The 26,801-nt window shown below is 37.5% G+C and overlaps 1 protein-coding gene across 3 annotated transcripts in view; it reads right to left on the reverse strand.

Moving 5' to 3' along the window:
• The window catches only part of LOC127433301 (roundabout homolog 2-like), a 118,412-nt gene that overhangs the window by 13,516 nt on the left and 78,095 nt on the right, over positions 1-26,801 (reverse strand). For all 3 annotated transcript variants that reach the window (XM_051685072.1, XM_051685071.1, XM_051685073.1), the window contains 13 exons: positions 22,873-23,078; positions 16,183-16,264; positions 15,472-15,640; positions 8,382-8,548; positions 7,577-7,698; positions 7,234-7,450; positions 6,874-6,998; positions 3,746-3,923; positions 3,294-3,521; positions 2,988-3,027; positions 2,734-2,873; positions 2,342-2,617; positions 2,001-2,145 (listed from right to left, as the gene is read on the reverse strand). In XM_051685072.1, coding sequence (XP_051541032.1) covers positions 2,001-2,145; positions 2,342-2,617; positions 2,734-2,873; positions 2,988-3,027; positions 3,294-3,521; positions 3,746-3,923; positions 6,874-6,998; positions 7,234-7,450; positions 7,577-7,698; positions 8,382-8,548; positions 15,472-15,640; positions 16,183-16,264; positions 22,873-23,078 — 2,095 coding nt within the window. The remainder of the gene's footprint in view (positions 1-2,000; positions 2,146-2,341; positions 2,618-2,733; positions 2,874-2,987; positions 3,028-3,293; positions 3,522-3,745; positions 3,924-6,873; positions 6,999-7,233; positions 7,451-7,576; positions 7,699-8,381; positions 8,549-15,471; positions 15,641-16,182; positions 16,265-22,872; positions 23,079-26,801) is intronic.

The raw sequence follows: 26,801 nt of genomic DNA on the forward strand, positions 1-26,801 counted from the left end.
AGAAATCGAGCAACGCGACAAACTCTCCCATTACAATGACTGCTGTCACTCACTGCAGGTTTACACTGTTTGAGACCTGCATTTCGACGCGAGCTCAATGACGCTCTGCACAAAGTTCTGCATTCTCGCGAATGCTCTCATTAAAAACAAAGCTGTCTATTCAGCATAATAAATCAATTATTTACACCACGTCTGTGCCTTGATTAGAACGGGATCGTTTTAGTTTTGTCGTGTTGCTCATTTGCAGTGTATTTAACATCTACGTTCAAAGCAAGCTGTGCAAAATGTCTTGTTCTACAGCTTCTTTTCAAGTGTCAATTAATTTTCTTGTGCCACATGAACAGAGCTAGAACATAAAGCAAGCATCTGGGCATTCAGAAGGTTTAAAACTTGCGCATTAGGATCAGTTGTCATTACAGACAGGATGGAGGACTAATCTAAGCAGCTCTGATTGGCCACTGCCGTTTCATTTCTCAATGGACATGTTAGTTATTGGTTAGAATACTCAACCGCTGCAAAAACACGTTGTAAATAGAAACCATTGATGCAACAGGAGCTTAAATTGACGCTGTAATCATCAGTTTTCACGATTACATAATTGTAGCAGCCGTAATCGTAATCGCGATTAGTTTTTCGATTAATTGTGCAGCCCTACTACAGAGCCACAATGTTTACACTTTTTGGAGAAAATCATCTCTGTATATTACAGTATAGTGGGATAAGGAAAAGTATTTTGACATTGAAACAATTACAAACTTCAGCTTTAAGCTTACTAAAAATGCAATAACAGAGCCCATTTTCTCTTAAACCACCTTAGGACTGACACAAAGGTTAACCTTTTTATCCGTGTGTTCATTGCAAATTTTAAAACTTCACTAAGGGCTAGTCATGAAAATCCAGTTTGGCTGTGAGTGTTGCATTGCGTGCTAGTGCCCAGAATAATGGTCTTATTCTGCTCGGAGGAAGGAACCTGAGAAGAGCTGTAATTGTCATTGGCTAATGCAATTACTGTGGGACTGCTGCGCGAGAGGGGCTATGTCAAGGTTATCAGATTCACGGATCTCCACTGTGTAATCTGTGACTCAGGGCTGCATAACCGCCTCACAGTTAGCCATTGGGCTAGAGTCTGCGGAAAGCTATAAGAGCATGGCCACAGCTGGGGCACAAATGTGATACAGACAAGGAGAACAGGCCAGACTCAAGAGTAGCATATAGCTAACTTTGTTAGCCTCCATATATAGACCTGTCTACAACAATCAAATAGCCTGGCCCTGAATCGTAGCTAATGGTGAGGCCGTTTCTGGAACAACAAGGAGCATTTATGTTAAGCATTTAGACTAAGCAAGCATCTGAGCACCTCTCAGCTAGCTAACATACTGCAAATTGGTAAAAGATGTCAACATGTATAATTAAGTGGCATTTTAGAGTAGACATGGAAATTAAGTTAAAAACTTAGAGCAAAAAAAGGAATTTAAGAAAGGGTGCATAATAACTTGGGGTGAGACTTAAAATTTGTTTTGTCTGGCAGATGTCATTGAAAAAAGTCACTCAGTTCTTTCCAAAAGAGTTCACTCTGCGGCCATCTTGTCAATGCCCCAAGGCAGCTATTTTCTAGGCATGCAAGTAAAGTGCCTATCTTCTTATATGGGAAAAGACCAAAATCTCCAGAACATTTAGCCTAGCCAAGATTATGTTAAATAACATGCCAAATCCCCAATTAATTCTGAAAACAGTATCATAAATTTAGCCTATTTAGCTTAAATCATGCCAAAAATATGTATTTCTTTAGGCCAGTCCAGCTAATGTGCATGTGTATTCTGGAGTATAAAGACTAGAATGCCTTTACCAATCAAGCAATTTGTTCTTTTAACTAAAAGATGGGTCTTATTTTCTACAACTGCCATATTAAGCTTTGCATTAAGAAGTGGTTTATCTCCTCCTCCTATACTGTATTTGGCACAGCACTGCAATGAAATTAATATGAAGCCAGTGAACTTTACCCCATGTCTTGGATTAGCTCATTATCGTCCTCTTCTTCACATTGGTCCAGCTCTCCAGAGAGGGGTGGAAGGGGCAAAACATCCATCCAATTAAGAGATGGAGTTTTAACTGGCTTCCCCATCAACTTCTGCTTTGATGGTTTTGCTGTAGGAACAGAAGCTGCAGTTTAGATTTCATTAGGAACTAAAAGGTCATTTAAAAAAAAACGGCAAATTTACTGCAAAAACTATTTTCTAAATCAGTATTTTTGTGTTAAACATAATTAAAACAATTAATTAATTGAGAATTACAAGACTTCATATTATTACTAGAGGCAACTACGAAACTTATCTATCCACACCGTTATCAGACTTGGAGCGATCTGGCTGGGCATACTGAGCGTTGGAGGTTCCAGGCTGTGTTATCCAGTGACTGCCATCTTGCTCAGGGCTGCAAGGCGCCTGGTTGGTGAAAGGCATGATGGGTGTGCTGGCGTAAGGCGTAGTATGTTGAGAGAACTGAGTGGAGAAGCTACGCAGATCCTCATTGGTCGGGTCAATGGTGCTGTAGATTGGACCTTCATTGGAGTCAGTACTGTACTTCTCTGTTTGGTTCAGGTAATTAGAGATTCCAGCCTCTGAGGAAGCAAAGGTAAATTAATTAGGCCTAATTAATAACACTAGAGACAGCCAATTTGTGTTCTTTAAAAGCTTCCATACCTAAAGGTGTACAGTGTTGTACAAAGAGTCTTACCGTTATAGTATCTCTCTGCTGTGTCATGTTTAGACGTACAGCAGTTGACCGAGTCTTTCCCATTGTGAACAAGGTTGGTAGTTGGCCAAGAGTCAGCCAGCCAAGGGTAATTTCCCATGTTAGCACCAAGCACACCAGGCCTATGACAAAAAAATATCAATGATATTTATAAGTAGCATAGATTGACAAACAATGACGATCTCAATCTATTTACACTTTGAATCTGTGTTTAAGTGTCTATAAGTGCCAGTTACCTTCCATTAAGGCCAGAACTTTCTCCATGTGGAAAGCCAACTACAAAAGAGACATGAAAAGATTACATCTTGAGAAGAAAAACTAGAGGCTGTAAATGAAGTTGGTTAGGAGTACAGTGGAGTATTATCACAAACGGAAATGAAAGATGAATTGTAAAACTATTCCTATGTAAATCACCCTAATGATTTGAATGCAACAATTTACGTAGGAATTGTTTTAAGTATGATAAATACTTTCTGGTCATGTTTCTTGAATAAGGCCCTGTGTGTCTTCTAATATGTGCACCACTGTGCATGTCTGCGTACCTGCAGGTGTGTATGCAAATGATGCTGTGTAGTGACTGAGTTCTTTCCTCTTCTTGCGTCTGCAGTAGATCCACACGCTGAATCCCATAAGGATAACCCAGCATGCCCCACCGATACCCGCAATGAAGGCAGGCTGCTTCACTACATCTGTGATCTGCTCAGCCAGACTTACATTCTCGTCAGATTCACTGCTTCCACTAGTGACTGCCGGCTGCTCTGCAGGCAATTCTGAAAGAGAGAGAGAGAGAGAGAGAGAGAGAGAGAGAGAGAGAGAGAGAGAGGAGAGAGACATTATTCTCAATCTGAATGACTTTATAGGTCCCAACCTGGAAATAATTAAACAATTTTCTCAAAGTCTCTTAGCAGGGTTTTAAAAAGCAATTAATGAGAATTAACACCAATTTTGTTATACTCTTCTATAAAATAGACGTGGCCTGACACTCAACACTCACTGATAAGCACAGATACGGGCTGGGTGTGGGTACCCACTCCTGCGCTGGTCACTGCCGCCACCTCAACCTGATACAACACACCTGGCAGAAGCCCCTTTAATTGGGTGGTCAGCACATTCCCGTCCACGGTCTGATTGATGTGGTAACGTGTCTGAGAGTCATTACCCAGACACCAAACCTGAAGTGAGACAAGATAAAACTTAGATCTGAATCCTAACACTAAGACTGAACTATAAGAATTAGATTTGAACACTTAACCCTAACCCATGTCCTAACCAGGTACAATGTGATAAAGCTTCTATTCCTGTGCCAGTGTGCTGGGTAGCCCCATCCCCAGTGAAATCTCATTGGTCAAAAATCCAGCTTCACAGAAGTCTACATTGAAAATCAAATTATTTTCTGATTTGTTGGGACTGTGTCATGTCACACAGTATTTTTTACCTTCAGTGTGGACAGACAAATTAAGTTATGCCTATTTAGAACATGGTGTAATATGTTTGTTTCATTTTTGCTTTACTCCTTGATTTTGCTTTACTTAAAAAATAAATGATTTGGACTTTAACCCTTTAATCTTGGATAGGCCCAGTTGCAAGTAACAAAAATAATCTTCAAAATATTAATAACTACAGTCTTGACCAACACAAAATAGGTATCAATTGAAAGCTTATCCAAAGCATGCAGACATTATGACCAAAACTGAACAAGTGCTTTGAAATTTTCAGACAAATGAGAAGTGTTCAATTTTGATAATATATAATTTATGGAAAAAAAATATTTGCACTGTACATATTATCGCAATCAGTAAAAATATCAAACTCATCAAATAGCCATGTCTCATATGTTGCTGGAAAGCTCTCAAAGAGTAGAATACAACCAGACTTGTTTTACTTACAGACAAAAATATAGTGAGTGATAGCTAATTATATGTCTTTGACAATTATATTGGTGTTGCCTTTATGCAGCGTTTTCGCTTATAACTTCACGAAAAATAAATGGAACATAAAATATTGCCTAAAATTCCTTAGAGGAGCTGATTATCTTTCAAATGAGCCCACACACAAGGTAATCGGATGCACAGATCATTAGATAATCCACATGAAGCACAATGTTACATATGGCCACCATGAGATGGCGCCAAGTACATGACACAGACTCAGTGATGCAGACTCATTGAGTTAAAAGGCACTCATTCTATGAAATCTCATGACTAAAATCATGTCTGTTTGCTATGCAAACCTTTAGTCATTGTTGTTTTTGCATATGTACTTAGTTCTTATGTACTATTTGTTTGGAGAGGCTTTCGGACACATGGAGACCTTTTTTGGACACTATGATAAATTATTTTTGTAATGCTATAAATTTTGATTGCTTTGTCATATCAATAAAAAAAAATTCTCAGATACAGTTGACATGATTGGAAACAAAACTAAATCAGTTTTTCAGAGCCACCTTATTTACACCCAGATATATATATTGTCAAATAAGAAAAAAGGTTTTTTTCAACAGTTTCTAAGGCTGAGTCTCAGAATGTATAATAATTTGTACAAAATTTTAAAAGTTTTTTTACAATGATACCAAACACTTGACCCTCCTTAATTGTTTTTTTTTTTTTTTTTTTTTTTTTTTGTTATAAGCCTTTAATTTTGGGTATGCCACTGAAACAGGAAATCTTTGAAAAACACCTTCAGAGCTTAAAGGGTTAAAAAAAGGCTAAAAATCTGTGTTAAAGTGAGACACTTACAATGGAAGTGAATGGGGCCAATCTGTAAACGTTAAAATACTCAAAAGTATAGCCACTAGGGATGTGCCTTATCTACCTTAGAGGAGCAATTTTCTGTAATTATCTGGTTAAGACTTCATTCCAAAAAAAAAAAAAAAAAAGTTAAAATGCTCCATAAAGGTTTAAATAATCCACAGAATAGTCTATTCATCTATTAGGAATATTCCTGTTTATGTAAAATGAAGAAACTGAAACATGCTCCATCTTTTTTTCTTCTTCATCTTTAAACTGTGCTAAATTTGAGAATGTTAAGTGTTCTTGAGCTCTGGAAAGGCGCTATATTAATGTAACATTCTTCTTCTTCTTATTATTATTATTATTATTATTATTTAACTAAATAATGGTGTCCTATCATAAAAATTTAGCCTGGCCTCATGAGACCAGGTTGCAAAAATTCCTTATAGACTTACAGGACTTTCACCTGTTTGCAGGCTATATTGATTTATTTTTATTTATTTTAATGTTTGAATTTGTATTTATTATTCACTGCAAAATGTGTGCTTGACATTTCCAAAACCACATATTCCACAGTTAATGTGACCTAAAAATTCAGCTTCATCTGGTAAGAAAAATTTTTTATTAAATAATAATTGTATAATAATAATAATAGTAATTATTATTATTATTATTAGGCTATTATTATGAAAAGGCATATACAAGGCATATCTTATTAACAGAAACTAACACTGTAAGAGTAACACTTAAAATGTGTCTTGACGCACTTCCGGTTTAAGCCCCGCCCACATCCGGTCCTATCTGAATACAGAGACAGATACAGATAATTTTGTCATATGAACAGATACAGATAATTGCTTCGCTGCACACCCCTAATAGCCACAGTGTGTGTTAACATGATTTTAGTGTGATAAAATCGCTTACTAACCTTTTGTGTAAAGTTATAGCCAAATTTCCAACTTTGTTGCCATGACAATGTAATGTCAGCAAACCCAAAAACGACTTTAAATATCGATTTAAACAAGTTTACAGCTTAGTTACATATTAGTGTAAGTGCTTTTATAAAATTATAAGCTTCAGATTTCTGCCTTTAAACCCTCCAAAAATTGGCCCCATTCACTACCACTGTAAGTGCCTCACTGTAACCTTTATTTTTGCTTTTTTTTAAAGAAAAGGAGTAAGTAAATTTTTAGTTTTTTTTATTTTTTTATTTTTGTGGTAATCAAGATTATGCCACAAATGCTTTCAACTGAGCTTAACTTTTTTAAACTGTTTTTTATGGAACCTGGAATATTCCTTTAATTTAATATCAGTTCTCAACATATTAACATAACTTCAGTTAAACCACTAGTTGATTTACTCAGGTCTGCTGCAGCCAAGCCTAAAATCTCACCTTGTACTCTTGAATGATTCCATTTTGCATCTCAGTGGGAGGCGGTTGCCATGAAACACTGATGCTAGAACTGTTGCTGAGCTTGACGGTTGCCACGGTTACACCACGAGGGGGTGCGCTCGGAACTGTAAAAGGATTAAATTAAAATGACAATTTGAAAACTTAGTGTCCTTAATAGCAAATCTACATCATTATCCCCCTCCATAACTGTATTTTCCTGAATAACACGATTCATCTTGGTTACATGAAACAGAATAGAATTGAGTTGGACTGGGCTGAATGAACTCCAATTGAATTGATTAGAGCAAAATTAAATTGAAGTGCATCAAATGGAAACTGAAAGAGCTGCACATATCTCACCCTCCTCCGGTGTGCGAAAGGTCAGTTGGTGGCTGTCCAGGCCCTGGATCTCGTTAAAGTAGGGTCGTATTTTAATCTCGTACTCTGTGCCTTTGAGCAGGTTAGTGATGACGGCGCTACGCTCCGTTGCTGCTTTCACTTCCTGCTGAGACCAAGATCCACCGACAGGACGATAAAGCAAACGATAACCCTGGATATACTGAGACTGACGATCAACCTGAGAGATGGCGAGAGGGAGACAGAGAGAGAGAGAGAGAGAGAGAAATGAGATGAGGTGAGCGGGCAGGTGAATCATAAGGCTGGGGAGAAGTCAATTTGATGGGCAGATTTGGGTGGTACTCACATTCCAGCTGATCTTAAAGCTGGATGTGGTCAGCAGCACTGGTTCATGAAGATGTACAGCCATCTCTCCCAGCTCCCTCTGTACCTGACGGTGGTCAACACCTTGACCTGTAGGACTCACATCTGCACAAGACACCTCAAATATTAACATCTTCAAATGCTAAAACATATACTATATGGTATGCTTTACCATGTTAGATAATAAAATGGACATTTAAATACCATTTAAATACTATTTTAATAATCAAAGAACATGTTTTTTAAACAAATTGATATTTCAATTCCATATCTATACCATACTGATAATCATATACCATTTATATACGCTATGCATCAGATCTACATAATCTCACAAAACCTGTCAAGAATATGTCCAGGTCATACTGTACTTTCCCAAAAAGAAAACACACACACACACACACACACGCACACACTTATATATATATTACTTTTCAATCTGGATTGGATCAGTTATGTCATAATTGTCAGTCTTTATGATTATTTTCATTAGAATTGTATTATGGTAAAAAAAAAAAAAAAAAAAATATATATATATATATTTATTATTATATTTTTTTTTTACCATAATACAATTCTAATGAAAATAATCATAAAGACTGACAATTATGACATAACTGATCCAATCCAGATTGAAAAGTAATAGATTTTTATAAAATCTGTCAATACGGGCACAATTTATTTCTGATCACAACTGTCCACCTGTAATTGGTACCTGTTATATGACTATTTCAGAACAGTTATACATATAAAAGGTAATAAAACTGACTGGTCCCTAGTGTACAGACCTTGTGTGCGTACAGGCTCGGATATGGGGCTGGGGTCACTCAGGCCATAAGCGTTGACTGCCCGCACAATGAACAGGTAAATAGTATTTGGAGACAATCCAGTGACTGTGTGCTTTTCCAGTTTTACAAAATCTGCAACCGTCTGCCATGTACTACCAGCTGATTGGCTGTAGAAACAGGTTGATCAATGATTAGTAAATTAAATTATTGATTGTTTTGCATTGCATCACATTTACATCAGCAGTTATTTCCTTAGTTTTTACAACTTTAGAGGGAAACAGTGTTTAACAGCAAATTCAATGTAGTATGTTCTGTGCAGAAGAACGAACAATTGCTATGCAAAATGACTTGAATCCAGGAAAACCCAACCTTTTAACCCTGGAATTCCTCAAAGCCATAAAACTAAGAAAGTGCCAAAATGGTGCCCTAAAATCTAGCATGGCCCAGCTAAATAAGATGAACCACATCTGGCCAATAAAGTGAACAAAGGTGACTTGTCCAAGATCACACACCCCTTGGGGAGTCCCCTCTTGGGAGACTGAAGCTCTCTTTCGGTTGTTGATTTGAGATAATTAACGAGTGCCAAATGGCTGGTCAAGGAGTCTAACCATTCTGCTAAAACAGCAAAACAGCATGATTTAAAACAAAAGGGCCATTGGTCAGAGAGGCCCCTGCAACCCAAGGGACAGTGACATAGGGCAAACTCAGTATGACCTTCTGAACTTTTGACTCTCTATGCATGTTGGACAAAGTGTACAAGATAATTTTATATCCCAGGTTTAGCCTGACTATATCATCTACAATAACACATAATCAAGCATCATCATGCTCTAAGTTAACGGAGTTACCATTATAACTTTTAATCTGGCATCCTATTTGGAGCTCTCAGTTTAAGAACAAAGGAAGGGAGGTCCCACCCCCTTCTTCTCGAAGGTACACTCAAGAGATTGAGATCTGAAGCTGTGAAATTCCAAGACTGGATTTACTAACATTTTACCCTCTTAAATACATGGAACAAACATTGTTCTTGTCTTTTTCATATGTATATTTACTTTAGAGATGGTCATACTACCTCATGTAAGGTTGTCCTTGCTTTAACCATATGATTTATTCTTATTACTCTTGTAATCACTTATCATGAATGTTATTACCATTGCAATTATTATTATTATTCTCATGTTTACTATCGTTAAGGTTCATTCGGCATTTCAGGAATGTTTATGTTAATTAATATTTGATATATTCAGTTGTATCCAAGATATAAAATGTATGGTTAAAACATGTGCTATTTAGAGTGGGAATTTTTAAGAATCCTTTATACAAAGGATTGTAAATCAACTTTGAAAAGGAAGGAAGGATTTGACCATGTGACCCGGAAAAGTCACTTCTGTTTGGCTCAGGACACTTTGGGGTGCAGTCAGTCTACACTCAAGACTCTGGTATCAAGGAAGAACACTCTTTCTTGGCTCTCTTCTTCAGCTTCTCTTGCTTCTTCACTTCCTCTTCAGCTCCTCATCCTCCACGCTCTGACCCTCGTGGCTTGTAGCCTCTTGCCCCTCAAGTTCCATACAATGTAGAAGTCCAGGAAGGCTCGGACGGCAAGTTCCAAGGAAGCCCTTCTCTTCTCTGTGCTCTGACTCACCAACATGACGGGGAGTTGCGAGTCCTCCATGCGGAAGCCCTCGCTTCAAAGCCCCGCCTCATCATCCCAGCAACAGACATCCACGATCTTAACAGAGGTCCAAAACATCGATGGAACCACCAGAACCTTCTACACAGAGCCAAAGAACCAAGCAACGCAAGAAATGCAAGTACATCTCCAGACTTTGCTGAAAGTATTGGTGTCTCTTTATTATAATTCGAGTTACCCAATTGCAAATTGAGTTAGACTGAATTAAGTATCAATTGTTCTCAAGGCATTGTCTACAGACTCCATAAAGTTCCTTTTCTTTGTATAGATCATTTCCATTCAAGTCACTCTGTTCACTTAACTCACCAACCTGTTTCATGTTTGTATGTGTTAGATTAATTTTTATGTTTAGATTAGCAATAAAGTCTTGTTTGTATTCAAAGATAATTTGACTGTGGTATATTTTGATAAATAATCTCGTCACTTATATATTTGTGATATCATTTTCAATAAGCCATGAGAATGATATTATTCCAATAAGTGAATTAGTCATAATTCCCTTATCAAAGCTAATTCCTTACAATAGAAATTGTGAGCGGATACAACGAGACGTTGTATTACGATTTAAATGGTGGAGAATTTTATTCAGATAAATAATGTAATTATTTGTCATTTATCTTTCTTATAATGATTGTCGAATGCGACTAATTCCATTATAAATTCCTTACATAATGATGGAGGCACACGGGCACTTTAACCCATACCGTGTACATTTATACAACCAAATTTCCTTACATCAATGACATGGATGGTTTTCTGAACTTCTTTGATTGTCATTACATGTGTCTGTTTAATGAACCAGACCTAGGTAGCTTAAACGTTATATTTGGGTGAAAGCTATTTTAAACAAAGGTGTACGTTTCATTTTTTATTTCAGGACCCATGGCCAATTAAATCCAAATCTAGGTGGTTGGTACGGCAAAAAGAACTTTGCTTAATGCGAACCCAGAGAATTACTCTGAAGACTTTTTGCTGTATTGAACCAGTGCTGTTCAGATGGGGAAGATTAATAATAATAACATACTTCGCCCTCTAATCAACAATGAATTTTAAGTGCAGACATCTGTTTGTGCCAGAGGGCTTTGGGATATGTCTCTTCACTTGTCTGTGGTTAACCATCATCCTTGTTTAGAGTGGTGGTCACGTGCACTGTGTTCAAGGTTTATTTTACCCTGGTGGCAACTGCTGTCGCAGACACAAAGCCGGTAAAAGCCGACCTGCACAATTAGGCCAAGCCATAAATGCTGGGAACCTCATAAATATTCCTTCAGCGGCCCACCGATAGCAGCGATAAATCCAAGGTCACTTTGCTATCAGCTGGGATAGAAAGAAAAGAAACAGAGAAAGCTTGGGCATAAAAAAATCCCTTTCCTCCATCTGGAACGTGATTGGGCAACAATTGGTGACAGTATCCCACATTTTGTATATACACATGCACATATCTATAATCTCAATAGTGGGTGGCAATATAAATCCCTGCTTTTCTTTATCAAGGTGTCAAGACAATAAACCCCACTCTTCTTATTCATAGTATCTCTCCATTCCTCTCTGTCTCTTCCTTGTTCCCTTCCACATCCCACTTTCTCAGGCTGGGCGGTATAACGGTATACAGGGCTCGACATTAAGCATTGTCATGTGCTTGTCCTCCGGACAAGTAAATCGGTCATTCACTTGTCCGAGTAAAAAATTATTTGTCTGGAGAGAAAAAAGCACATTTAAGTTACATGCTCAAGTAACATGTCAAAGTTTATGTTGTATATTTTTCTAAAATTATGACCAATGCCCAACCTAACTGTGTACCTATGCAATCAACTCAATTCTCTGCAAACGAAATGTAAACTGCACTGGGTAGGAGAGGAGGCTATTGTCATTTGATAATTATTTTATGTCAAATAAAGAAAAGCCTCCATTGCCATCATTAACAGCAAGGATGCTCACACTTCTATGGAATGAGATCTACTTTTTCATCATGTTATTGCAGCAAGATCTACCATGTACAATAAAGTCTATACATTATCACAAATGAAATTTGACGATTCTCAATGCCAGCTTCAAAACCACAACAAATAATAACACTAACTAATATGTTAATTATGGACGAATGGTTTCAAGTTTTTAAGTAATTATTCAAGACTAGTAAACAGTCAGTAATAAAATAACAATAAAAACAGCAATTAATAAAAACAGATTAAAAATAATTGAACAAAAAATACAAATTAAGAAAATTCAGTGCTTTAACAGCTTTAAAAAATTTTAACAGCAGTAGGCTATCAAGTATTCAAGTAAACATTCAGAATAAAATGCAACATAAAACTACTACTGGTCTTCACTGTATGATTATAATACATTAATACTTTTTAAAGCTACTAAAGTTATTCAGTCAAGAGCAGTGAATTTTTTCTCGTTTGCTTGTTCTGGTTGTTTGATTAATATAACGAATCACTAGACAGCTTACATTCTATTAGCTCACATTTATATAACAAGTCTGACATTTTAATACAAATTTGCTTTTTTCTCCACTGTTTACATTCACTTTCTGTGTTTACATGAATACCTCACCAACACAGGCATTTAGGCGGAATGTATTTGACCGTACAGGTGCACATTAGCACAAGCATTTTCAGCAAACACATATGCCGCTGTCAAAACAAACAGGGCACAGCTGTTACTAGATCACTAGTGAATTATAAAATTATGTGCTCTGGATAACTTTCAACAGCAGAATAAGAATATGAACTTTCTAAAAAGTGACACAGGCCTAGGCTATCACAAATATAGCCGGTTATTTTTTTTTGTTATTGACATTTTAATCAGTCTGCTTGTACGGTCGGGCAAGTAAAATTCTCTTTCACTTGCCCCTTCAAAAATCCACTTGTTAATGGCGTTAATGCCGAGCCCTGTAGTATATAATGTGATGGTAGAAACTGTCAACCCGTAGAGATTTTGCAATATTGTTTATCCTGTGTTAGATATATTTATGTAGCTATTGGTGGGCAAGACTGCATTAATCTATTTACATGTGAAAGCGACGAAGAAACATGTTGTAATGTGAAAATACAGAGCGGGATCTGTCCCAAAACAAGTCAAGAAGAGAAGGTACTTGTTATTAAAGGAAAAGTTCACCCAAAAATAAAAATTCTCTCATAATTTACTCACCTTCATGCCATCCCAGACGTGTATGATTTTCTTTCTTCTGAAGAACAGAACACAAATGAAGATTTTTAGAAGAACATTTTTAGCTCTGTAGGTCCACACAATGCAAGTGAATGGTGACCAAAATTTTGAAGCTCCAAAAAACACATAAAGGAAGCATAAAAGTAATCCATATGACTCCAGTGTTTTAATCCATATCTTCTGAATTGATCCAATTGTTTTTTTGGGTGAGAACAGACCAGCTGATGTCAAGATGTACAGTGACAAAGGACTTATATTTTGGTCTCACCCAAAACTGATTAGATCGCTTAAGAAGACATGGATTAAAATACTGGAGTCATATGGATTACTTTTATGCTGCCTTTATGTGCTTTTTGGAGCTCCAAAGTTTTGGTCACCATTCACTTGCACTGTGAGGACCTACAAGGCTGAGATATTTTTCTAAAAATCTTTGTTTGTGTTCTGCAGAAGAAAGAAAGTAATACACATCTGGGATGGCATGAGAGTGAGTAAAGGATGAGAGAATTTTCATCTTTGGGTGAACTATCCCTTTAAGGGATGTAGCTTGAAGCTGCTGGTTTAGTTGTTTTACAACGCTGTCAAGTGTGACTCCAGTCAGAATTTAAAATAAGAACTATCCTTTTTATTATATTAGTTTTCCTGTTTTGAGTTGTTTGTTTTTCGTTCAAGTGTTACATATGCTAAGCTGATGGCAGACATAAATAATTGTATATTTTGGTTTGCATCCATTGAGTTACAAATAAAAGGAGGAAGTAATCAGATGAGAAGATTATTTCATTTGTTTAATTAATTCACTAGATTATCCAAAAATATGCATTACCAAATGATTATTTAATATATTTTAAAAAATTAAATAATTCGATTTCCAGCAAAAAAGACACTGCATTGTGATATATACTGTTTCTGTAGTATAAAATTATTCATTCCGCCCGTCCCTACCCTCTTCCCTGCTCTCGGTGTTCCTCAACACCTCAGGGAAGGAAATTTTATAGCAAACACCCTTTTCTGCCCCACAGCGCACTATAAAGAATCAATTTTAAGGATGTGGGGCCATGCTAACTGTTACCCAGAGGGGCAAGGAAGAGGAGAGAGATCCAACCTGCATACATGAAATACAGAAAGAATGAAAATGTGTGTGTGTGTGTGTGTGTGTGTGTGTGTGTGTGTGTGTGTGTGTGTATGTGTGTGTGTGTGTGTGTGTGGCACCCCAGATTTCCACTGTTGAATAGCCTGTTTGCTGTATGCCCTCCCTCTAAGGACCGCAGGACCTTGCGTCTGTAATTAGAGGTAGCCCCATTTCAGCCAGCTTACAATAACTTAGAGGCATCTGTGTGGACTAGATTTGAATTCATTACCATGTCAAACTCTCAAGCTTTATTTCCACATCCACCTAGAATGAATAAACCTCTGGTGGATTGATCAAACCCCAAACCACTTCAGCTAGAGTACTCACAATTTAAGATTTAAAAGGGAAATATCATGCAAAACAAGATTTTGCTTGCTTTTTGACATTTATCAATCTACAATGCAGACGTACAGTATTTCAATGCTCCCTAACCAGTCCACCAAAAAATTGGTCATTCAGAAATTGTCTTGGTCATGATGTCACAACCATAACCAAATAAACATATGACCGCCCACATTTACAATTCAACCCCTCTTAAGTATTGGCCTGCCCTGATTAACATAGCTGGTACATGGTATTTAGACAGTCATAAGAGATTTATTTACATTTACAGGAGCAAAAACATACCATCAAAATTTTTGGTGTAAAATATGTAGAAATCCAATAATTCATTAAAAAAATATATTGCCTTCAAACAAGCTATAGTTCTGGAGTCTTTGACTGAAATTCAATTCTAGAACTCCAGGACAGTTGCTATTAATTTGGTTTTCTCTGGCAGTAGGTTGCAGCCTAGGGGGACTGATTCTTGCAGCAGTCAGGATGTGAGATGTAAGTGCAGGATGTAGCTGCCCTCGCAGGACTCTGAGGAGCAGAGGGCCAAGGGGAAGGGGTCAGGGCAGCCACAGGGTGGTATTACCTTGTCAGTCACAGCTGACCAACAATGCGAAGACAGTGACAGTGAATTAATAAAAAATGAAGAATGGATTTGTGGAGTAGCCGCAATTTTAGGAAAAAATAAGGTAGGAGGAATATAAACAGTGGAGGACCAGGATGTAATGCACTGCTTACATTGTACAGCAATCCATCATTTATGAGCTCACCTGAAGGCCTCGATGATGTAAGAAGTGACAGCGGCCCCACCTTCGTGTGCATTTGGTTGCCAGGTCAGGGTCACGCTGTTAAGGGTCACATCAGTTACGACAGGCTTCTGTGGTGGACCGGGAAGCTGGTAGGGCTCTGAAACTGGTGGTGTGGAGAGACCTCCACTCTCTGTAAACACAGGTTAGGTAAATTAGATTAGCATCCATCTCTGCATATTTAAAATAAATAAATAAAAAATAGCTTGTGGTAACAACTAAATAATCTAGTGTCATTCAGGTCAAAATGTATTTTTAAGGGTCAGATCAGGTAGATTTAGCCCCATTAGGTCACAATTGCAGTTTCACTTCTTACAGTTTAGGTCTATGCAGTTATGTTCTCTAAACTGCTGTTCTTGTCCGTGTTTGGTTTGAGCTATAGTCCCGTTTGCACAGTCCATCTGAAATAACTTGTCGTTTTTGTATAGGTCTAGATAAATAGAACATCATAACAGAAATCAATTTTGAAGAGGAAAATTCTGATCCCAGACTGGCGCTACGCTATATGCTGACATCAGCTAAATGTATATCAGCTGAGCAAATAAACAACAAAAACAGCCTCCTGAGCCAATTTTAGCGTTGATAAATTATATGATGGAGTTTGTCAAAGATAAGGACAGATAAAGGTGATGATAAAGCACTTGTGAATGTGTGTGTGTGTTTGTGTTGTTTTACCTTTCACTGTGAGTACACCACTCCAGCTTGTCTCTCCACTCAAACTGGAGGCAACACAGGTGTAGGCCCCGGAGTCCGTTTCCTAGCAACAGCAGGCTCAGGGTCAGCATTTGTATGGATAAACTCAATCACAATGCATTGCCTCACCTTGCTCTGTGCAGTGTGAAATTCTTGACAAATGAGTAAGAATTCCTCAAAATTGCCTATTATTTCACGGCAGGGGCCATCACTTTTCCTTCACTGTTACTCGGCTCTCTGGAACACTTGGTTCTGATTGGTCAGTCGTGACATTCTGTGGCCAAACATTTTTATGTTATGACTGAAAAACTGTTTAATTGACCGTTGTCCCAAGCAACCGATTTCTTATATAGCTATGCTAGTTTCTCTCATATTACTTTGCAGTCTGTTTCTTGTAACATAATATAATAATTATTTCAACCAGGGCTTGAGTTGAGGGGGGATGCAAGGGGATGCCAGCCCCCTTGTTGCAAGAAATACCAAAAAGCATCCACCTTGAAAAACCACCATCCCCCCTTTCCATCCCATTTAGATAAATTGTGTCATGCATTACTTATAACTAATCATTGATAAATAAGATAAATAAGAGACTTTAAATAAGGGCGATTAGCAGGTCAGAATTAGATTTTGATGTGTGTGGTTGCCAGATTTCAATAGGTGCAATCCCCCAATTAGATCTTGAAACTTGTACAGTCTGGAAATATTCTGCCAGGGTGACGCTTTAGTACGCAATCTGGCAACCTTGAGTGTGCGAGTTTTCTCTCTCTCAATGGCGAAAAGATGCTGGATTTCTGAAAACACTGGCAAACAGGCATGTCGGAGTTTAGCGATGTCTTGTCCTTCCTAGTGTTCACATGAAACTTACGCCACTGAAGTAATGCAAGTTTTCAAAAGTTTTGCGCAGTTTCAAAAATGGCCAAGAGAACAGTTCGAGAAAATATTTGGTCTTTCTTTAAAAAAGAAGAGAACAGAAGGTAATATATTGCTATGACGAGTGTACAGTTACAACATGTACATGTTTTTAATTCAACCAATTTTCAGGGTTTCGCCCATAAAAGTGTGTAGAACAACTTTTTTACACCACTGTTTATGCATTCTTCATAGAAACAGCCCAAACTACCTTTATAGTGCAGTTACTGGAGTAGAAAAAATGTGTGTCTGTGACAGTGGGTGAACTTTTACATGATCATAACGTGGATTCTTTTCACAAAATTCATCATAAAATACAATAACAGAGGGTAACGTGCACATTACTGACATGTGTCCTAAGGGTCAATGAAGTGATGCTCATTTTTGTCCAAATCTATTAAAATAAAAATACATTCAAAAATGCAATTCACACAAACCATTTACTTGAATATACCTCTGCGTATTTTCAATGTCTGAGTGTAAAGTCAAAATGATATTTTTTTCTTGGGCTTAAAGTAAAAAATGTCATGTGGTGTTCAGAGACAGTAAAATAAATAAATAAATAAATAAATAAAAAACTGAAATTCTTGAAAAAAGAAATGTTGGCATGACTAGTGCAGAATAATCTTTTATTGTTATATATATATATATATATATATATATATATATATATATATATATATATATATATATATATATAAAAGCAGTAAAACAATTGTGTTCTCAAATATAATTCATATTTAAAAAATGCTTTTGTCCTTCAAATCAAAGCCATTGGGTGAAACCAACATGATGATAGCCATTGTTGACCATAAAAAACATTCAACAGAGCGGACACCTTTAGACCCTCAAGACTGAGCGTGAAGTTTTCAAAAACATCTGATATTCATTTTGACATTTTTATGAAAAGGCACATTTTGAGGAGAAGTCAGGCTAAAATTGCTTACGAGTCATGTGGAGGAACCCTGAGAAAACTCCTTGATATTCTTGAATCAAAAATTCATAATATTTATAAATAATAAAAATAAAAATTACCTTGAAAAATGTGTTTTAAAACTTTTAGGAAATTAATGATTAAGTTTGTTTATAATCTCATGTATTCAAGGTGCAAAGTATTACAATACTTTTTACTTGATGGTCACACCACATGACAATTTTAAAGTTGTAATTTTTTTATTTATTTTTTGTAGAAAATGCTACAAGATGCTAGCAATTCTTTGACAATACCATCCCCTTTTAATTTTTTTTAACAAATTGACCACTGATTTAATCTCAAATCAGGGTGTCAGGGTTAATTTGCGATAATGACCAACTGATTGTATATTACCCCTTGCTTCCGTAAACGACTTAAATTAAAAGTAAGCAATATATGCAAAAAATTAAAGTTAATGCTAATTTTAAATCAAAACATCACACCAGATTTCCGGTGACATCATTTTGAGATGTAACGAATTTTTGTTTTGACCATTTACATGCACATATTATTAGATACACAAATAACTATAGACAGAACTCAATAGCGAACAGCTTTGTCTATAAAACACTTATTTAACCCTCCTTTTGCTTTTGGTTCATTTTTGAACCGGGAGAGGTAGACAATAATTTTTAAATACCACATAGTTTTTTGTACAGGAACCAAACTTTGTGACTTTTGCAAGACTATCAAAACACACATAATAAATTGTTTTCAGATTTTTAAATAAAATTGTTTAAGAGATATAACCATTTAAAAAAATTGTTTACATCTTTTGGGTTCGCTGGTCAGTTTTGGCTTGGGCATCAATTGGGGCTTTACACATGATATTATGTGATTTTTTTGTACATCTATTATCATTAATCAGATGTACATCATTTAGATTTTTTCTTATAAACACTGCACTTCCATTTAGCTTCTTTCCCATACTCTCTCACACACTTATTAGTTGAAAAAAAAACCTATTGGTTTCATATCTTTTGACCACCAAGTTGTATTGAGCAGTTATGAGTAATTGGAAATTCATTCAAATTACTAGTAATTCTCACATTAGTTGTTAATATAAATTGTATATTCTGATATATTTAGATAAAATTTGTCTTCACGTGTATCACACAGGTTTTGCTGTAGTTAATGTATATTTTGAAATGTCAAAGAATTTCTGCATTTTATTATTTCTAAAAAAAATGGCATACTAATCAATAACGTATATATTTGCCAGTTTACATGGCAAAAATATACATGTATGAACACTTAAGAACTTATTAATGATTTACAATATAGTTTTAGATGAAACCCATCAGGTTATGAATGATATAAGCTTGAATTCCACCAGGTCAAAATTGACCCACAAATGCAAAAGGTGTATGCAGATTCTGTACGCAACAGGAGGGTGAAAAACAATGTGCAGTGTATCAGATTAAACAACTAATAAGATTTTAGTTTTTTTTTCTTACTAGTGTCTCTATGTCTTTAAATCATTCCATTGCTAATATTGTTATTATTTTGTGTGCATTAATTCAATTTGCATTTTTTACGTCAATCAATTGATTAGGACGGGCATACTGGATCAAATGAAGGGAAATACAAAGCTAATGTGGTGAGCACTGGGGAGGGTGAAGGTGACATTACATTTTTACCACAGGGCCGAGGGGAGAAGTCTGGCTAAAATTGCTTACAACACTGAGAGATGTAGTAGAGGTATTCTCTTTCTTTCTCTCTGTGACAGCGATCTAATAGTGCAGACAGCTCAGGGGCACCAATGACACGTCTGAGGATTTGAGTCATTGGCACTAAACACACACATACCCTGACGTAGAATTACTGTCTGCGCACTTATGATGTGTCTATATTGTCTTAAATTATATTTTTAAGTGCAGACTGGCACATGGCACATTTAAGCCATCTATAGTTGAAAGCAGATGGGTATTTGACATATAACTTGTGTTTAACTTGTTTTTAATTCAACATCAAGATTTTAGGTTAAAATTTACATATACGTTTCAGTAAAAGTGAATATCTTGGGTTCCTTTAACTTGTCACTAATTCTTTCTCTCCGTTTTTCTCTTTTAATTTTGAATAGTTTATGTAGTATGCATGTATAATAATTACTGAAGAAAAAAATTTTTTCTTAATTTAATTATAGCATAACGGAATTGGAATCAGCTGAAACTGCTCGAAACTTCTTGTCAACTACTCAGATATTGACAGAAAAGTTTGAAAATGCTTTGTGTTTGAACCCCTTTGCAGAAGGATCACTTTTTATCCTCAGGCAGTACAGGAGTGTGCTGTAGCGTGTTATTTTGGTCACTTATGAATCTCTCCTTGGAGAAGGAGGAGTGCAAACAGACTCAGTGACCTCTCTCAGTCTTTAAAGTGAATAACCTGATTGGTTAGACCTCTGCTGTGCGGGCTGGTCATTGGTGGAGAACCGGGTGTGCTCAGAGTGGTAAAGAGCCGGGCATAGGCTGATTAATCACGGATGGCAGCTCAGAACATAGCGCTAAACACGCACTTAAAAATGTATGAGTAGAAAAGGAAATAAGGAGCTAAATATTTCCACTCATTCTAAAATAGTCTCTCTCATCTTCTCGCTTTTCAACACCCCCATCTCTTCCCTTTTTTAGTTCACTTTAAGGCTATTCCCTTTACTTTTCACTAACTAACTTACTTTCCACATTTCGCTCTTCTTCACTCCTTTGGCACAGTCGAGAGCAGAGAGTTTCTGGCGAATCTCCCGGAATAATGGCACCTCTTCACAGTGTTCTCCTTTTCTCTCTCTTTCTCTCTCACATGCTACCATCTGTGCAAACCCCGGTTTCCCTGCCCCTTGTGCTCTCCTATCATGCCAGGGTAATCGTGGACTAAAGGGGGCCAACAAAGGCATCAGACAAGAGGGGATGGGGCCAATACCACAGCCAGAGAAACATCCAAATGTCCATTTTAACAAAGCATTAAATAAATAGCCTGGAAAATAACAAAAAAAGAAAAAAAAAAAAAGCCTAAATCCACACTGACAAACTAGGATTATCACAAAAATATACAGGGCCTGGGACAAAAAATGTTTTATGAGTGGTCCCCCACTTTTAGGGGTCCATTGAGAAGTAGGTTATACCATAGAGGATGTTAAGGAACGTTCACACTTGTATTTTTGCAAATGAGCTAAACTGACATTTTTGACTGTCGCGCCATGCCTTTTCAGTGTCTAGTGCAATAAGTGCTGCACTTTAGTGCTATAGTCCCTTTCATTAGCTGATTTTGAAAGCAAGAATGTGTCCTGTGTGAACGGCTCCTTAGCGGGCACAGGGCCGGGACATTGTTCCCAGTTGTCCACCCTGACAACAGCCCTGTTGATAAACAAAATCTGTGCAATAATGACCAATTGGTCGCAATAATGTAGCATCTGCTTTGGCGGTAGTTGTCAGCAAAGTCACTGTACATGGCTATCAAGGGCACATTTAATGTCTTAAAGACAATGAGGAGAGTATGGATTATTTACATGGTTGCTGAGAGCAGCACATAAAGATTGCTTGCCCTCCTCTCTCTATACCACAATGAGCATTTAATTAAGGCATGAGTGCCTGTTAATCATTATTGGGCACAATCAATTAACACATCAGCTCATGTTCACTGCAGTGCTACAACCTCAGGTGAAACCCGCAATCACACACACACCCCTGAAGCCTTGAGCAGTGGATTTCATTAGGCTAGCAAGTACTAACATTAATGGCAGCACATGTTCCCATTACGATCATAATTACTGGTTTGATTGCTGTGCACAACTCTCGCATTAATGGCTGGGTCACCTCAAATCCGTCCACCAAGCAAATATTACGATCGATCTGCTAATTAAGCCTGTCTGTTCGCTGTAAATTCGTTTGTGCATTTTATGCCTCCGTCATTGATTGGATTGTGGTAATGACATTTTAAAGCAATCATCTGTGTCTAAACATCATATTTGCATGTCTGACGAGTGTTATGGGAGCTACACTGTAACTAGCTTCCAAAGCTACATGCTACTCAAAATGTAAAGTTGTTAAACTACATTCAAGCTACCCTTTTAAGCTACAGTACAAACTACTAACAAAAGCAGCTAACTGCATTGAAACTATAGTACTTAAATACATGACTATTAGATGATTTGATTTACAAATGTAAAAAGCGCTGCATTTTTTTGGAACAAAAACAATGAGGGAAACTATCTGTAAATTAATTTTTTTAATCGGTTCTTTTCATTGAACCATTTGAACGAATTGATTCCCTAGAATTTGACAATGTTACATATCCATTTATTTATTTATTTGGTAAGTAGCTGTGTATTAAGTGGGATAATATACAGTTAGGTGGTTATCACAGAATAAACCCATTTTAAAAAACATGGTTGACCTCAAATCGATTTACTAGAACAAATCAGACTACATCCAACACTACATATGAAAATAGCTGAGCTACTGTGACTGTACTGAAAAGTGTTAACAGTAATGTAGCATATCTTCGTTTAGCTAGTTACGACATGGAATGGCATGTGATGTGTGTCTGGGTACAGTACTGTAAATCGAATCACAAGGAAGATTGTTCCAGATGAACACAACTGGAGAGTTGTTCGTACAGAATATTGTACTACAGCATGTGGTGTCTGCCAGCTCAGAGAGTTGACAGGACATGCTTTGAAGAGTGCTTGATTTGAAATAACCATATGTTAATAATTCATGTGTATTAGCATTTTAGAGAATAAAAGCTGAAAAACAGACCCTCATGCACACACTTAAATACAGTCTTCATTCAAGTACCTGCAGGGCTGTGATTTGTAAAGTGCCGTTTTCCATTAGGCTAATGCGCTCGTCGTTGCCCAAGATTCTCTGCCCATCTCGCTCCCATTGGATACTGGGAAGAGGGTTGCCCATCACATGGCACTGCAATTGGGCAGTTGTCCCTGGGGCAATCGTCTGATTGGCCGGGCCTTGGCGGATGATGGGAGGGACCCGATCAGAAGGGGCTAGGGTGAAGAGAATGAGAGAGGCGTGGGCCACAAGAGCCAAATTTGCATGTTACCACCATATCATCCACTCAGTCAAATGACACATTGAGAGGTCATTGAAAAAGACACATCATGAATTATGCTAACTAAGATACGGAAAGCACATTGTGAACCGATGGCAACATGGTGGGAAAATATGATATCAGACCAAAATGACACTAAATAACTCTGTAATAATTGTAAAAATTGGATGCCTTAAAGGGATAGTTAACCCAAAAATAACCCATATGATTTTTTCTTCCAAGGAACACAAAAGAAGATATGTTAGCCTCAAATCCTAGGTATACTTCCATTTTGACGCAAAGGCTCAGCGTCTGCGCACAGCTGAACGCGTGCGTGTTAAAGTATACTCCCTATTACTGTGAGCGTATTCACAGGCATGAATGCTACAACCGCTATGAGACACCAAACTTTCTCTTCAGGAGTTTAGACCCATAAAGATGTCTTTATGTTCCTTCAGAGTTATACAAATGCAGGTATCTCCACACCCCCTCACAAACACACTCTTGACTTGCACGTCCACTGTTGTTGTTTTTACCTTCATCTTCTGATGTTTAGCGGCGATCTAAATCATCTTCTGCTATCTTCCTCTAGCAGTTCTTCATGACATCAACAGCTCAAAATTTAAGTGTAGCCACCTTGTGGACCCACTAATTAGTGCAAATAACTCCATGCGCATGCACGCTCTGCATGTTCAAAGACGCACGGTTAGAAAAATCCTGCTGCGCATTCAGTGCTCAAACTCTCTGCTGATGACAAGATTTGCGTGACAAGTCCTGTATGCGGACGCTTAGCATTCGCGTCTGACTGGAGCATACTTTGGAGCATTCATTTTCATTGTGTGGAAAAAAGATGCAGTGGAAGTGAATGGTGACTGAGGCTAACATTCTGCCAACATCTCCTTTTTTGTGCGATGAAAGAAATAAAATGTCATACGGGTTTGGAACAACATGAGGGTATGAAAATTATGACAGATCTGTAATTTTGGGGGAACTATCCTTTTAAAATGATTTCAAATTCTTGCTCATTTCAAATCGCTTTTGTGAATGCAGCACTAAACAGACAATTCAGCTGATTTTAATTAAATCAATGACCTATGGGTACAATAATTTAATGGAGCCTTATGGTAGTGCAGCCATAAACTCTTTAAAATAGTTTTATAATGTAATTGCACAGTTGTCAGGAAGTTACACATTTTTACACCTTTACCAGGTTACAATATGTTACTATATATATATATATATATATATATATATATATATATATATATATATATATATATATATATATATATATATATATTCCATGCATTCAAGCATATTTACTAGTCAATAACTGGTAAAGATAGTGCTATTTTAGAATTGTATGTTATTAATATACCGAGACCAAACTGCTTATTCAGAATCAGAATCAGAATCAGCTTTATTGCCAAGTATTCTTACACATACAAGGAATTTGTCTTGGTGACAGGAGCTTCCAGTGTACAACAATACAAAAACAATACAAAAACAGCAGCAAGACATAGATAATAATAAAAAATAAAAAATAGTTATACATATACATACATACACACACAGACACACACATACATACATACACACATACACATACGTAGTGCAATCTAATACAATCTGTTATCTGCTATGTACAGTGCAAATACAAATCTGTTTGTAAGGGGGTTTAGTGGAAAGGAGGAGGCGAGAACCGGCTTGACAACTTAAATAACAATTTATTAACCAAAACACACAACTGAAAACACACAGTACAGCTGCCTGCAATTCTCTCTCTCTCGAACTGTCGTCCCCGGCCGCCTTTATCCCTCGCACGCCCCATCAGGCTGATAGGGGACCGGGTGTGTCTCATTCCAGCCCGGCCCCGCCCTCCTCGGCTCTACACTGTTATATACAGTGTAAATGTTTATTTATTTATTTATTTTTTGTTTTTGTTTTTTTATTTTGTTTTTTCAGATGAATGAAATGGCCAAAGAGGTTGGATGTGTTGGATAAATATAAAAAAAGACTAAACTGTGTATTGCACATAGTTATTGCTCAATGGGGTAGTTTTAACTGTTCATGAGATGGATAGCCTGAGGGAAAAAACTGTTCCTGTGCCTGACGGTTCTGGTGCTCAGAGCTCTGAAGCATCAGCCAGAAGGCAACAGTTCAAAAAGTTAGTGGGCAGGGTGAGTGGGGTCCAGAGTGATTTTTCCAGCCTTTTTCCTCACTCTGGAAGTGTATAGTTCTTGAAGGGGGGCAGGGGGCAACCAATAATCCTCTCAGCAGTCCGAACTGTCCTTTGTAGTCTTCTGATGTCTGATTTCTTAGCTGAACCAAACCAGATAGTTATTGAAGTGCAGAGGACAGACTCAATGACTGCTGAGTAGAATTGTATCAGCAGCGCCTGTGGCAGGTTGAACTTCCTCAGCTGGCGAAGGAAGTACAGCCTCTGCTGGGCCTTTTTCACAGAGTCAATGTGTGTCTCCCACTTCAGGTCCTGTGAGATGGTAGTGCCCAGGAACCTGAATGACTCCACTGCTGCCACAGTGCTGTTTACAATGGTGAGGGGGGTCAGTGTTGGGGTGTTCCTCCTAAAGTCCACAATCATCTCCACTGTTTTGAGCGTGTTCAGCTCAAGGTTGTTTTGACTGCACCAGACAGCCAGCTGTTCAACCTCCCTTCTGTATGCAGACTCATCGTCATCTCGGATGAGGCCGATGACAGTGGTGTCGTCTGCAAACTTCAGAAGCTTGACAGAGAGGGGTAGTTGGCGATGCAGTCATTGGTGTAGAGGGAGAAGAGTAGTGGTGAGAGCACACATCCCTGGGGGGCACCAGTGCTGATTGTACAGGTGCTGGAAGTGAGTTTCCCCTGTCTCACAAGCTGCTGCCTGTCCGTCAGAAAGCTGGTATTCCACTGACAGATAGACATTGGAACAGAGAGTTGGTGTAATTTATTCTTATTGATACCAGAATTGTTTTTTCTTTGGTTATATAGTTTATAACATCATCAGTGGTAGTGGTTCTTAGCTTTATGGTATATAAAATGCATGGCAATGCATTTATACACAGCATTTCAGAACAATTCCACAGGGAGATACGTTATTCTACAATCTTTTCTTCTCTTTCAGCCGTGTCTCCTTCTATACACAAATGTGATAGCTGAACTTGCCCAAGTTTGCATGAATTATTATTTGTTTGACTAGAGCTGAAATCTCATCTATTGACCCAAGTAAGGAGAAAAGTCTATAGATAAATAATTGAAAATTCGGTCACTTCAGCATTCTCATGTGACATAATAACAAGGACCAGGTACAAGTAGCCTGCATCTCTGACATTTTCTCCCCACCGTGGTAAGAAAAGGAAAGACCATTAGGTCAGGAAAGGGGTGTATCATTCAAACATACTGTGTTGTCTGCCTACGTAATGTGATATTCAGAGGCACGAGTTTCATATGAGAAGCATGTCCTTGGGTTATACTGACCTAATATATAATTAAATGATCTATGGTGGGGAATATGCCCCTCCATAGATCATTTCATTATGTATTAGATCAGTACAGTACAGCAAACATCAGTTAGATGATGCCAGCATGCTTTAGTATCTATCAGGGTCATCCTCCTTAGAGGCCACAGCAGGCAGAGGGGTTTCTGTAAAACGGGATTACATTTCATAAGTCTGCTGCT

Source organism: Myxocyprinus asiaticus, chromosome 43, assembly GCF_019703515.2.
Source record: "Myxocyprinus asiaticus isolate MX2 ecotype Aquarium Trade chromosome 43, UBuf_Myxa_2, whole genome shotgun sequence".
Taxonomy (NCBI): Eukaryota; Metazoa; Chordata; class Actinopteri; order Cypriniformes; family Catostomidae; genus Myxocyprinus; species Myxocyprinus asiaticus.